The 12933-nt window shown below is 49.0% G+C and overlaps 1 protein-coding gene across 1 annotated transcript; it reads right to left on the bottom strand.

The window, feature by feature from the left end:
• Positions 1–6348: 6348 nt before the first annotated feature.
• NKX3-2 (NK3 homeobox 2) lies at positions 6349–12118 on the bottom strand. The gene is made up of 2 exons (XM_078678988.1): positions 11062–12118; positions 6349–8245 (listed from the first exon to the last, which is right to left on the bottom strand). Exons 1-2 carry the CDS (start codon positions 11414–11416, stop codon positions 7767–7769), a joined length of 834 nt encoding a protein of 277 aa, XP_078535114.1. The 5' UTR covers positions 11417–12118; the 3' UTR covers positions 6349–7766.
• Positions 12119–12933: the final 815 nt, after the last annotated feature.

Raw genomic sequence — 12933 nt, 5'->3', positions numbered from 1 at the left:
GTGAGAAATAATTTGACATAAAGCCATATCTTTAAAATTTGGACAACTATAAAGTTGTGCGCGACTATTTTTATTGTCGTTTTAAGTGAAATATACATTATTCATTGCACTCATTATTTTCCTTGCTCTCTGGAAATAAAGGAGAAGAAAAACTCACCAGTGGCAGTGGCAGTCGACCGAAAAATCTGTGGCGAAATTGGACAAATAAATATAATTGTATGTGGCATTAACGTATTTTCTCAATTGTAATTACTATTTCAAAAAATAATTTCTATTTTGGTGTCAGGCGGGACAATACTATGCGCACATTTCATCAATGCGTCATCTGTTCTTTTATTGCCAATGTTCAACATGTGTATACTGGCAACTGCGTTGCAATAAAAAGTGACATACTTGCATTTTTCTTTTTAAATTAAGTGTATTTTTGAAGTTATTCGAAAATGGAGATGAGGGTAGCTTGGAGGGGGGACAAATCAGGTAGCAGCAAAACTAACGATACGAGCATATTAAATAGTGGCCGCGGTTGCGGATATCGTCCGGTGTGCGCGTGGTATAAATGGGCAACCGACACAATTCATCTCAATACAAAAGAACACTTTGAGGGTTAAAATAAATCAGACACGGGATGAATGAAGCATGGGCGGTTCGACCAGGAACGGAACTGCAGTAATTCCATCATGGATTTGCGGTGCGTTCACACGCTGCCGCGCCCCCGGTGCCGCACAAGGCCCCATGCCGCATAGACCAGCTGTGAGGCGGAGCGGCGTGGGGCAGCGCCCCACCGACGAGAGAAGTGCTGCCACCCCCGCGCCTCACAGACCTGCCCAGGGGGGGCACCCGCGTCTCAGAGAGCTGCTCGTGGGCAGAACCCGTGCCCTGGAGAGCTGGTTTCAGGTGGTGGGCGCCGCCCGCAGTCATTTGTGGGGGCCGTGGTTTAATCATCAGTCTTTGCGCCCGCACTTGAATGTGGTTGTTACAAATGAAGTGCTGGCCATGCTGTGCAGGGGGGCCAAGCCGAGGCCTCGGCCTTCTCCGAGCTGCCCTAATGCACCCCCCTAAAGGCGCAGACTCCGTGCTGGGCAGAGCCCCCAGGAGGCGGAGAGAGGCCCACATGCAGATCCCACAGATCTGCCCCGGACAGACTCCCCTGGCATCACAGAACTGCCCCGTGCAGATCCAAGCAGGTACAGATCTGCCCCGTGCAAAGTCCTCTGGCATCACAGAACTGCCCCGTGCAGATCCAAGCAGGTACAGATCTGCCCCGTGCTAAGTCCCCTGGCATCACAGAACTGCCCCGTGCAGATCCCACAGACCTGCCCTGGACCGAGTCCCCCGGCATCACAGAACTGCCCCGTGCAGATCCAAGCAGGTACAGATCTGCCCCGTGCTAAGTCCCCTGGCATCACAGAACTGCCCCGTGCAGATCCCACAGACCTGCCCTGGACCGAGTCCCCCGGCATCACAGAACTGTCCCGTGCAGATCCAGGCAGGTACAGATCTGCCCTAGGCACAGGCCCCTGGCATCACAGAACTGCCCCGTGCAGATCACTACAGCCACAAATCTCCCCCGGACAGAGTCCCCTGGCATCACAGAACTGCCCCGTGCAGATCCAAGCAGGTACAGATCTGCCCTAGGCACAGTCCCTTGGCATCACAGAACTGCCCCGTGCAGATCACTACAGCCACAAATCTGCCCCGGGCGGAGTCCCCTGGCATCACAGAACTGCCCCGTGCAGATCCAAGCCGGTACAGATCTGCCCCGGACAGAATCCCCTGGCATCACAGAACTGCCCCGTGCAGATGCAAGCAGGTACAGATCTTCCCCAGACAGAGTCTCCTGGCATCACAGAACTGCCCGTGCAGATCCAAGCAGGTACATATCTGCCCCGGGCAAAGTCCCCTGTCATCACAGAACTGCCCCGTGCAGATCCCACAGACCTGTCCTGGACCGAGTCCCCCGACATCACAGAACTGTCCCGTGCAGATCCAAGCAGGTACATATCTCCCCCGTGCAGACCCCTAGAGGCGCAGAGTTACCGCTGGAAGTCTGCACTGCAGATGCTGCATTCACAGCCTGTCCCCGGGCGGCGCCCCGTGACTGGCAGTGCTGCCCCCAGGGCAGGAGGGCTGCGGTGGAAAATCCAGCTCAGTGGCCTCCCGTCAGGCGGACGTCCCTCCCCGGCTGACGCTGGCAGCGCCCGCCAGCCCCTCGCTGGAGCCGGGAAGGAAGGATTAGCGCTCCACGCACACGGACGGAGACCAGCGGGCCCGCGCGGCCCACGCACATTCCAGTGCGGTGAACACGGACTCGAGTCCGCTCGGTTCACGGAAACTCTCCCGGCCGTGCTGTGGAGTGGAGAGGCAAAGTGGACAATTAGAGAGAAAAAACACCTTTAAACATGAATCTGCACGCACGCACCAACCAATGACGCCACGAACATTCATGTTTTCTGGCAATGCTCTCAATGAATGTTTGATAATATTAATATTAAAGACGCATTATATCAAATGCATAATGGGTAACTGGGTCTGTAAAAACATTTTGGGGTTATTTGGTGTAATAACCCAGCAGCCGGACGGTTAGTGGAGTGCAAAATCATCAGGACAGTGAGGTGGCACTATAAAACCATACTACTTTTATCAATATTACACGTCTAGTATTAGTCAAGTGCCTTTGGGAAACAAAACATATCATGAGAAACAGTGACGGGCAATGCGTCAGCTTATAGTAATAATTGTCTAATGTAATTCATAGGAAAAAAAGAGCATAATGCGTGTTTGCTATTAATGCCATGACCTGTGATTTATATGATATTATATACGTCTGTGTGTGTTCTGGTGGCAGAGTATGCCAGCAGGCCGGAGACGGAGTGGTCTGTACATGTCACCAGAGCCCGGCAAGGCAATCTAAGACCATATTATTGCACGTGTTACGAATTGTTCTTTGAAACTAGCAAGTGAAATACAGGGCTGTCCGCTTGGTGGCTGCAGCAAAAAGAAGGGAACCATACTTAGACTCATAGTCAAGTATATAGAGTTTTAGGGAAACAACCTTTGTGTTGCACAACATCACATTTTCTCTGTAGAACGAGGACATTTTTTTTATTTTCAAAGGTTGAATCTGTTCTCTTCAAGGTGCAGCTAAGAATGGGCACTGTTTGGAATTAGAATGTTTGCCTTTCTGAATAGATTGTGAATAAAAAATGGACACTTGTAGGGGAGCGGGATTATGTCACTCACTGGCAGCAGCATTTACCGCATAATTATAGATTTACCACACCATTTGCATATTTTACCTAAAAATGCTATTACTGGCACAATAGATCAAAACAATACTGCCAAAACTAATTTCACAGGGTATTAACGGTATAATATGAAAAATATTTTGTTGGTCAATGTGAAAGGTGGGTTATATCATAATGACAGCTGGATGCTACTCCTTAGACTTTTATTATTGTTAGGGCAACTACGATTATGCATAAAGACTGATCAAATTATGCAGCAAGGTTATTTTAATTAAGCAGCAAAAAGCAAATTAAGTGACTTCTCCGTCAGTATTACTTCCATCCATTTGAACTAGAAACACTTTAGTGAAATATGTAAATTATGCAAATTATGTGAAAAAATGTGTGGGAAAGTTGGTAAACACATAATTAATGTGGCAGACCATGCAACCATGCAAGTACATAACTCCAGTGGCTCTCACCATCGCCCATTGTTTTATGAACAGTGTAGTCATGAAAGGCAAACAAAACCTAAACATTCCAATTCCAGTCTGTTGCTATTGTTAATTGCATGTTGAAGAAAACTCTTTTTCCAAACTAACACCCCTCAAATAAACATTTAATATAAAAATACATGATTGATATCATGCACACAATGGTCCTCTATTACCAGTTCAGGTTTCTGATGACATTTACAAATCACTTGGCCTTTGGCCTTGTGGCTTATTGTGTCACCAAAACCTATCAATGCAACAATATTTGACCAATTTATCCAGGACCACTGGAATTATCCAGCATGAAAGGATCAAATTATGCTCCAGGGTTGACTAAATTATGTGACAAGAAAGGGAACATTGTGCTATATAATGCACCACATATGGTGATAGTATAACTTCCTAATATTGTCATTTTTTCCCATGTTAACACTGTCTGGGCAAAAAGGTTTAACATCATCACTACCAGTTTACCATCAAAAAAAATATTAAAGTAACTGAAAGATGACCAGTCAACCTTTTGCATACGGTCTTTCACTGCCACCAATATGTTTTGCTGTAAATCTAGTAACTTTTGATGCGTTTGAGCGAGAAACAGAGGTTTTGTTAAAAATCTGTAGATTATGCAGCAGATGATGGATTATGTGACAAATGAGGCAAATCCACAATTATGTGGATAGTGCCTTGGCTGTATAATATATATATATATATATATATATATATATATATATATATATATATATATACATATATACACACACACATACACATATATATGTGTGTGTATATATATTTACTCATACACACACACATATATATATATATATATATATATATATATATATATATATATATATATATATATATATTTTTTTTTTGCCCTCGCTATTTTCAACCCCCTGCACATTAAACAGCTGTGTATCCAGTTTGTGGTCCGTCTCCTTATTGCCCGGAGGGTTCCGATGTTTAAGGGAACCAGTAGTGGCTGTTTTTGGAGTTTGCGCAGATATATTTATATATGTGTATATATATTTATATATTTATATATGTGTATATGTGTGTATATATAATATATATATATATATATATATATAATATATATATATATATATATATATATATATATATATGTACACACACACACTCTCTCAGATGTGCAGAGTGCAATTGGGTAATTATTAACATGTCATCATTATTGACATTACGAATGGCCATAGCTCACAGCAGGGAAGTCCACATATTTTGGTCTCCGCATCTGCATATATGGTTTATGCTGCCTGTCATTTTTTAAACGCTTATTTGTTTTAAAACTGTTGTTTAACGAAACTACGATACAATGATTTAAAATTTGTGCAGTAAGGTAAAATTACTTTCAATAGGCCTCCTGACTATTGGGAGAGTTGTTTCCTTCAGTACAGTAACAGGGGAGGGATTAAACAATATTTCCAGATGTTAATATTGCTGCACTGTTTGTGGTACTAAAGTAGAATTTGACTTTCTCAGTGTAGTAATAAATGTTTGAATGTGTGTTTATTAGTGCAGTTGCTCTAAATAACATGTTAATGGCCAACATTTATTGTTACTGCTGTGGTATATATATATATATGTATATATATATATATATATATATATATATATATATATATATATATATATATATATATATATATATATATATACACACACACACACACAAACCTTTTCTACAACGAGAGCTACTTGCATTCAATAATAATCCTCCTGAGCTACCAAGTAATTAGTTTTGTAATAGCGACCAGATCAGACAAATTACATTAGTGTACACCGAATGCAAGGGTACCAGCAGTGACTGCCTCAGGTCATCAGGCATGGTTATGAGCAGTAATGTAAAAAAGGCTTTGTCAATATGGAATGCCTCTACTCGTGTAATACATAACAGCACTAGCTGCAGTACCCCTGATACCAAGGTTATACTGTAAGTAATACATTTCCCCAATGCCACATTATTTAGCACTCAAATATCAGCTTTAAATATATTTTGGAAATGGAACAATTTTTCTAAAAACATCAGCTTATGAGTTCTGAATATGCATGCATTGTCTTCTCGAACACACACTCTCAATTTTGGTATACATGTATTAATTCAACCGAGTAAAAGCTTCTACTTTAATAGGCAAATCACAGAAGAGCTACCCATAGGCTGCTGGAGAGCTAGCAGTAGCTCACGAGCTACTCCTTGTAGACGCCTGAATTATATATATTTCATTAAAAATTAATTATGAGCTTGCAATTACAAAAACCATTTTTGTAATAATGCTAATTCGTCATGTAATTATATATTCTACGCGTCCATAAGAGTGCATATTTATGTATCCTAATGAAAAGACGCTGTATATTAGAAAAAAGAATTGCACTTTATGAACAATTCGACTGTGGGAGCTCTAAATGGACCAAATTTTGTAAACATTTTTAAAACCTAAACGTATACCTGTTTCAATGTAATTGGAATGCTTACAATAATATAACCTTATTCGTGTATTAAATCTATGAATTGCTATTCAAGTTCCCAAGCTAGCCAGTTGTGGGCGTCATTGGTGATCTCAGATTATATTCTGAATTAACATTGTAAATAAGACACATTTCATTAACTCTGTTAAAACTGGAGTTTATAAATAAGCACAGCAAGAAGCTTATAAAGATTCACACTTGTTTGCAGTTCAGGCACCCAACAGGGAAGACAGAAACCAAACAGTTTTTTTTTAAAATATCTGCATGTCATAATCAATAGGTATCAAAAGGCACTGAGCGGTAAAAGCACCATAGGTGAGGGAATGCGAAGGAACACTATTCACATTAAGAAAACATAATGACCTTCTCGTTGCTTCTGGAAAGTGCTAAATAAAATCTGACCCCTCAATAGCTCACAATAAAGTCAGGTTTCATAATCCACAGCGGCCTGTGTTTTTAATGCAAGTGTCATGGCGGCCAAGCTAGAGTGGGACAGGTCAGCGGCTTCCGTACTCGCGCACGCTCCCGGGGCACTCCGGCTGCAGGCAGGTCAGAGGTCACACTATCCTTCCGCAGGAAGAAGGGGGTCAGTTAGAGGGTAGTGCGTGAGAGAGCTGCTGCTTTGCGTCCGTTTACTTTTCTCTGCCGCTATAGATTCATACAAAAATAAAACAATTTAAGGAATAGAGGCAACATGAATGCTAAGAGTTTATGTACAATTCTCGGGTTCTGCACCTTGAGCGATAGTTCATTTCACCCCTCCAACTGTCCTGTGACAGGAGGTTAAGAGAGCTCACATGCCGAGGAGGGGTCTCGAACCCCCAGTGCACGCGCCCTCCAGTCCGTCTGCGCAGTCCGCCTGATACCTGTAGGCCCAGAGTTCCTGCTCAGCAGTTCTGTGGTGAAAAGTACCGGTGCAGCCTTTCTGGGAGTTCAAAGGGCAAGTGAGTCCTACCTTTATTTTCAAGGTTTCACTGGTATAGCCGTTGTGTGAGGGCAAAGCCAGTCAGTGTGGCTCGTAGGAAGGCAAAGCGTTCCAGAAGAGTGTGGACCCCATGCAGCTGCAGTGTCGACCCAAGGACCCTTGTTGAGATTTTGTTGGCCCAATGACGCTGTACAGTCCTCAGGCCTTGGTGCACACGTTTTGTAGAAACCTCTGTAGCTATTTTGTAGGTGACAGTCGTTCTGTAAATGCCAGGCCCAAGTGGAAAGGTTTAGCATATGCCAGGGCTCAGTTAGGCCGCTCTGTGGACACAGGGCCCCTCCTGCAGACATTTTGTAGGTGACAAGCAAGCATCCGTGCAGTCATTCTGTAAAGGCAAGGGGCCCCTGTGCGATGTGTAGCATTAGTGAGGTTACTTTAGGCCCTTCTGTAGACACAAGGCCCCTGGCTGCAGCCATGGTGTGGGTGCCTGGCATCGGTGCAGTCATTCTGTAAATGCCAGGCCCCAGTGGAGCTGTCCTGTAGATGTTGGGTCCGTTACTCCCTGTGCTGATGCCAGACGCCGGTGCAGCCGAGCTGTAGACGCCAGGCCCCGGTCCTGCGGGCCCCGGGGCCCGGTCAGGGCGCGCCCCGGGTGCAGGCGGCGGAGAGCGTCCAGCCCGGCAGGCAGTAGTAGGGGTAGTAGTAGGAGGGCTGCAGGGAGAGCAGCGAGGGCCGCAGCAGCTCGCCCGGCTGGTACTGTCTCTGGTCGTCGCGCACCAGCACCTTGACTGCCACCTTCTTGGCGGCGCCGGCGGCGGCGGGGGCGGCGGCCAGCAGCTCGGCCGCCAGCTGGCGCCGCTTGGTCTTGTAGCGCCGGTTCTGGAACCAGATCTTGACCTGGGTTTCGGTGAGCTTGAGCGAGGCGGCCAGGTCGGCGCGCTCCGGGCCCGAGAGGTAGCGCTGGTGGTTGAAGCGGCGCTCCAGCTCGAAGACCTGCGCGTGCGAGAAGGCGGCCCGGGAGCGCTTCTTCCGCTGCTGGGGGCCGGCCGTCCGCGGCGCCCCCTCGGCCAGGAGCAGCGGCTCCGCGCGGGGGTCCCCGGCCGGGGGGCTGCGCTCTGTGGGGAGGGAAGGAGGGAGACAGAAGGGATCGTGAGAGGCGGGCACGGTGGAATAATCAAAGCATTATCAAAGCAGGCTGATCATAAGAAATGAGTCTCGCCATCCCAACCCCACCACACCTTTCACTACTATCATAATAATAACATATAATTAAAAATGATATAATTATTAATCCCAATAATAGTAATAATACATTCTAGTCGTGAATCAGTCACAGCAGCAGTGTAATTTTATATTTCTGCTCTTATTATTATTATTATATGTATTACTGTTACCAATACTAACAACGTAACGTCCAAATGTAAATACTAATAGTGCTAATAGTAATAAAACAATTTCTACTACTATTGTTTTATTGCAGCTACTGTTCCTACATATTACGCAAATGATGGGTACCAATATTATTATGGCAGTATTATTACTCTTATTACAACAGTGTAACACTCTTAATAAACGCATTGCTCTGGCATACATAAATCCCTGCACAACGTCTACTGTCATTCTTATTGCTGTTCGTTCTACTCCTAATATGGATTATAAAAATGTTAACAATATCCTAAATACCTAGCAGCTCCATAGTAGTAACACCACTGATATTAGCATCAAATCGTATACTGTTTCTAATATTATTAGACGTATTATTACTACTGTTATTTCTACCCCTGCAACTTCTGCTAAAAATGGCGATAAAAAGCATACTGTCGACGGGAATGCTACTGATATTATGAAAGCGCTACTGTTGCTGCCGCTAGTAACGCGGTCAAGTCCACGAAGGCCACGTGCAAGTTCAAACACGTCACAGACATACACGCCTATGGGAAGTGGTGACCTGTGACCTTCAGCCGGGCCTCGCTGGACAAACAGAACCACGGTGCACATAGCATGGCGCTCCGCGGCGCCCCCGCTCCAAATGATCGAGGGACACCTTCTCTTGTGGTGCTGACGGGAGTTACCTCCGCATAGATTGCGTGACCAGTGCGTGGCCCACATTATTTTTGCCAGATGGCACCAGGTTCCGCGCGTCACAAGACGCGCATCAGCCCTGACACAACTACTTATTAAAACCTGCCACTAGATACGCCATGTAACGGTGCTGCCTTTTGTAGAGGGCATATGTTGCCATTGAGGTGGCTTCGTAGCGCTTTCGGCATGCGGGGTCATCACTAACAGAACGCCAACTCGCAGAAAACGTCGAGCAGCGTAGTTTGGGGCTAAAAGTACAGTCTGGGGAAATGCACATGGCGTGGGCTGTTTGTGAGGCCTGAGCCAGGAGGCGCTCGCATTGCGGGGCCTGCCTTGTGTTTGTCAGTCAACCCCTGCCGAGCAGAGCAGCGCCCACACGCATCTCTTGGCGCTGGAGGCCTGCGCCGACAGGCGGAGAGGGGAGTGGGGGGGGGGGGGGCAGGCCGCAGGGAAGCCTCTGACCCGGGTCCCCGTGGCCTCCCACGCTGACAGACAGCTGGATGTGGGCGCTGGCTCTGGCACTCTCCGGGGCCACCCTCGGTTCTAGACTCTGTGCCGACCACGCCCCCTGGGCTGCAGGGTAGCTCTCCGCGCTATAGAAGGAGCAGGAGGGCCGCGGTTCTGGCCCACGGGACTGCAAGACCCTTTCTTCGAAGAAAGCCCGTTCCATTCAGCTCTAGCGCCAACCTTCTGGTTTTAGGCCAAGCTCCTTAACTAGTCTAGGTTTGCTTTCAGGCCTGCAGTTTGGTCATGGCCACTTGCTTGTGTTCTAGATTTCTAGTCTCTGGGGCCTAGGTTCTCTAGTTTAGGTGTCCTGATATAGCAACATCTAGGCACACCCAAATGAGCGTTTTCGGATACATAGAGAGAAATGCTGACCCTCTTACTTACACCCTACTGACGTAGGCTAGAGTAAAACAACGCTAAATATATATTATTTAAGTAAAAACAATGTTTTCCTATAAAGGTGGTGTTGGCATGCATGGCTCCCGTCCATCTGATTTGTACTCACATTTCCATTTCTAGGCCCTGCATTTCTTTCTACGAGCCTGTTCCCAGTTCTACACACATGCACGCTGTTCTAGACTCACCTCATACCTTCGAGGCTATCCGACCGTCAGTTCTAGGGCCCAGGCACACTGTTTTATTACCCACAGGAGGTTCTAGGCCGCCTTCCTCTGCTCTATGTTTGTCTACCATCACTTGTAGGCCTCCTAAGTCCCAACCCTCGTTTCTAGGCCTGCCTCTGGCCATCTTCACCTGCGTTAAAGCACTGTCCTCTGTTCTAAGCTGCCTGCTCTCTGTGTTTTTGTTCCTCGACCTCGGTTCCAGGTCTGTGCTCTCACCTCCTCCTCTAGGCTCTCCTTCACTGGTTCTACGTCACTGGCACGTTGTACGAGGCCCCCACGTTTAGTCAGGGGTCACATCTCTATTCTATGCTGATTGTTCTTGTTCTAAGTTCTATACACTAGTTTCCTTTCCTCACTCCCAGTCACGTAGTTTTGGAGTTAATCGGCTCTGTTTCTCTCTTTGGACTCTTCTTTCTCTGTTTTAAGTTCTAGACTCTAAGTCTCTACCAGGGTTTGGCTCACACGCCTCTCTGCCCTCTCTTTCAGGCCGCCCTCCTCTGTTCTAGGTTCTATGCCTCGTGCACTATGCTCTTCCTAATCAGTCAGTTCTTGATTCCCTCTGCTCTCTCTTCAGACCTGCTTCTCTTGGGTTCTGTGTTCTAGGGCCCCTGCCAGCTTCTGTTCTAAGCTCTGCACACTATGCTCCAGGATACCCCTCCCCCCCTAAACTCTTCCGGTGCCCCCCTGCTGCCCCCAGTACACAGGTGGCCGCCCAGTACCTGAGGCTCCGGTGGACATGTCGCTGTCGCTGTGCCCCGGGGGCTCCTCTTCTTCCTCCTCCTCCCCCTCGGTGGGGTCCGTGCGCGGCGTCCTCCCTGTCCGGCCGCCGGGGGTCTGCGGGCTCCTCCTGTAGGCTTCGCCTTCACTGGCCGCCGAGTCCGAGTCCCATCCGCTCACGTCCTCGGGCCCCGGGGAGGGGGGCTGCGCCCCTGGCCCGGCGCACAGCCGCCTCCAGCCCCCGCAGGCCGGGCCCGGGGCGCAGCGCTCCAGCCGCTCGTCCTCCTTCTTGTTCAGAATGGCCTGGATGGAGAAGGGGGTCAGGGCGCAGCCGCCCCCTCCGCGCAGCGCAGCCATGGGCCTGGGATCCGGGGAGAAGCGGGAGGCCGAGGCGAGGGCCCCGGCTCTGACGGCGACCAGGGGGAGGGAGCTGCAGGCCGGGCGAGGCTCAGCCGGGGAATACCATCCTCCTCCCGGCACCCTCCCGAGGCCCTCCTACAACTCCGGCTGCACCTTCCGGCTCTGTGCACACGCGGCCAGCGAGCACTGCTGCAGGTCTCAGCCCTGCACTCCTCCGGCTCTGTGCACTCTCCGTGCACACTCAGCCTCAGCGGCAGCTCCGCCCGGATCACTGGGTCCCTGCAGCAACACCCCTGTATCTGAGCACCAAGCGGGAGCTATCAGTCCTTGCACCCCTCTAGATCTGTGCACACAGGAAGGCTGGATCACTGGGCCCCTGCAACAAGTCTCTCAGAGCTGTGGCAGCTTTTTCAGTACTCAATCTTGCACCCCTACCCTGCACGCCTAGGTGCGCGCACACTGAGCTATCAGTTCCTTCACCCACTGTCGGGCACCCCTCCAGATCTGTGCACACTGGAACCGTGGACGACTGAGCTACTGCGCCAACACCCCAGATCTGTGGTCACTGCTGCAGCACTCACCCTTGCACCCTAGACCCGTGCACACTGTTGGAGCTAACTGTCCCTGCACCCCTTCTAGTGCGTGCACTCGGAGGCACGCAGACTCTGGATCTGTGCACAGCGCTGCCCCCAGATCTGTGTGCACCTCTCCGGATGAGTGCACTCTGCAGCCCGGCAGCGCTCTGGCCCCGCTCCCGCCCGTCCCGTGCACACCGCGGCACTGATCCCCCGCTCTCCCTGGGCTCTCTGCTGCAGGCTCCTTCCCTTCGCGCTCTCCCCCACACCTCCCTCCTCACCTGTGACTGACAGCGCCGGCCCCCACCCCTCCCATTGGACGGCCCCGGCTGGGAGAGTGTTGACTCTGAAGCCGGGACCTGCACGTTCAGTGACAGGAGGACAGGGGGAGGGGGGGAGCGGGCGGGGGGCTATTAACCCCCTGGGCGCTGCTACTTCTCGCTGGCCAGCTAATAACTCTCTCTGGCCCGGTGTGAGCCACCTCCGTACCCAGATAATGCCAGCTGGCCATGGAAAGGCCCTTGAGCCCGTGCAGGGTCAGCGCCCTGCGGTGCCCTCTGGTGCCCGGCTAGCTCCATGGCACGGCCGCGCCCTGCAAGCCTCACCCTTGAACTGTCACAAGCATTTAACACGTTTGCTGACGGCCAGAAGGCGAGCCATGAAATAATGTTTTGCTTCTTCGCCTCCGGTAAGGCGGCCGAAGAGCGTCGGAAAAGCGCGGCGTTAAAGAGTTTACAGGGAAGCGCGTAAGTGGAAATAAAAATAACTTTCCAGGTGGAAACCTCGCAGGTTACACAAGATAGGAAATGCTTCTGTATTTGTTGGTGGCTTCATGTTTTACCACTGAGCGGAGCCAGGAAACGACTGCAGACGTGTAACTGACATTTGGGGGAGTTTCAGGGAGGGCGGGGGGCAGCTTTTGCATCTGTATTTATGGAT

The sequence above is a fragment of the Lissotriton helveticus genome, chromosome 2_2 (assembly GCF_964261635.1).
Source record: "Lissotriton helveticus chromosome 2_2, aLisHel1.1, whole genome shotgun sequence".
Classification (NCBI taxonomy): Eukaryota; Metazoa; Chordata; class Amphibia; order Caudata; family Salamandridae; genus Lissotriton; species Lissotriton helveticus.
The sequence above is the reverse complement of the archived record's forward strand: the minus strand, read 5'-3'. Positions and strand labels throughout refer to the sequence as shown.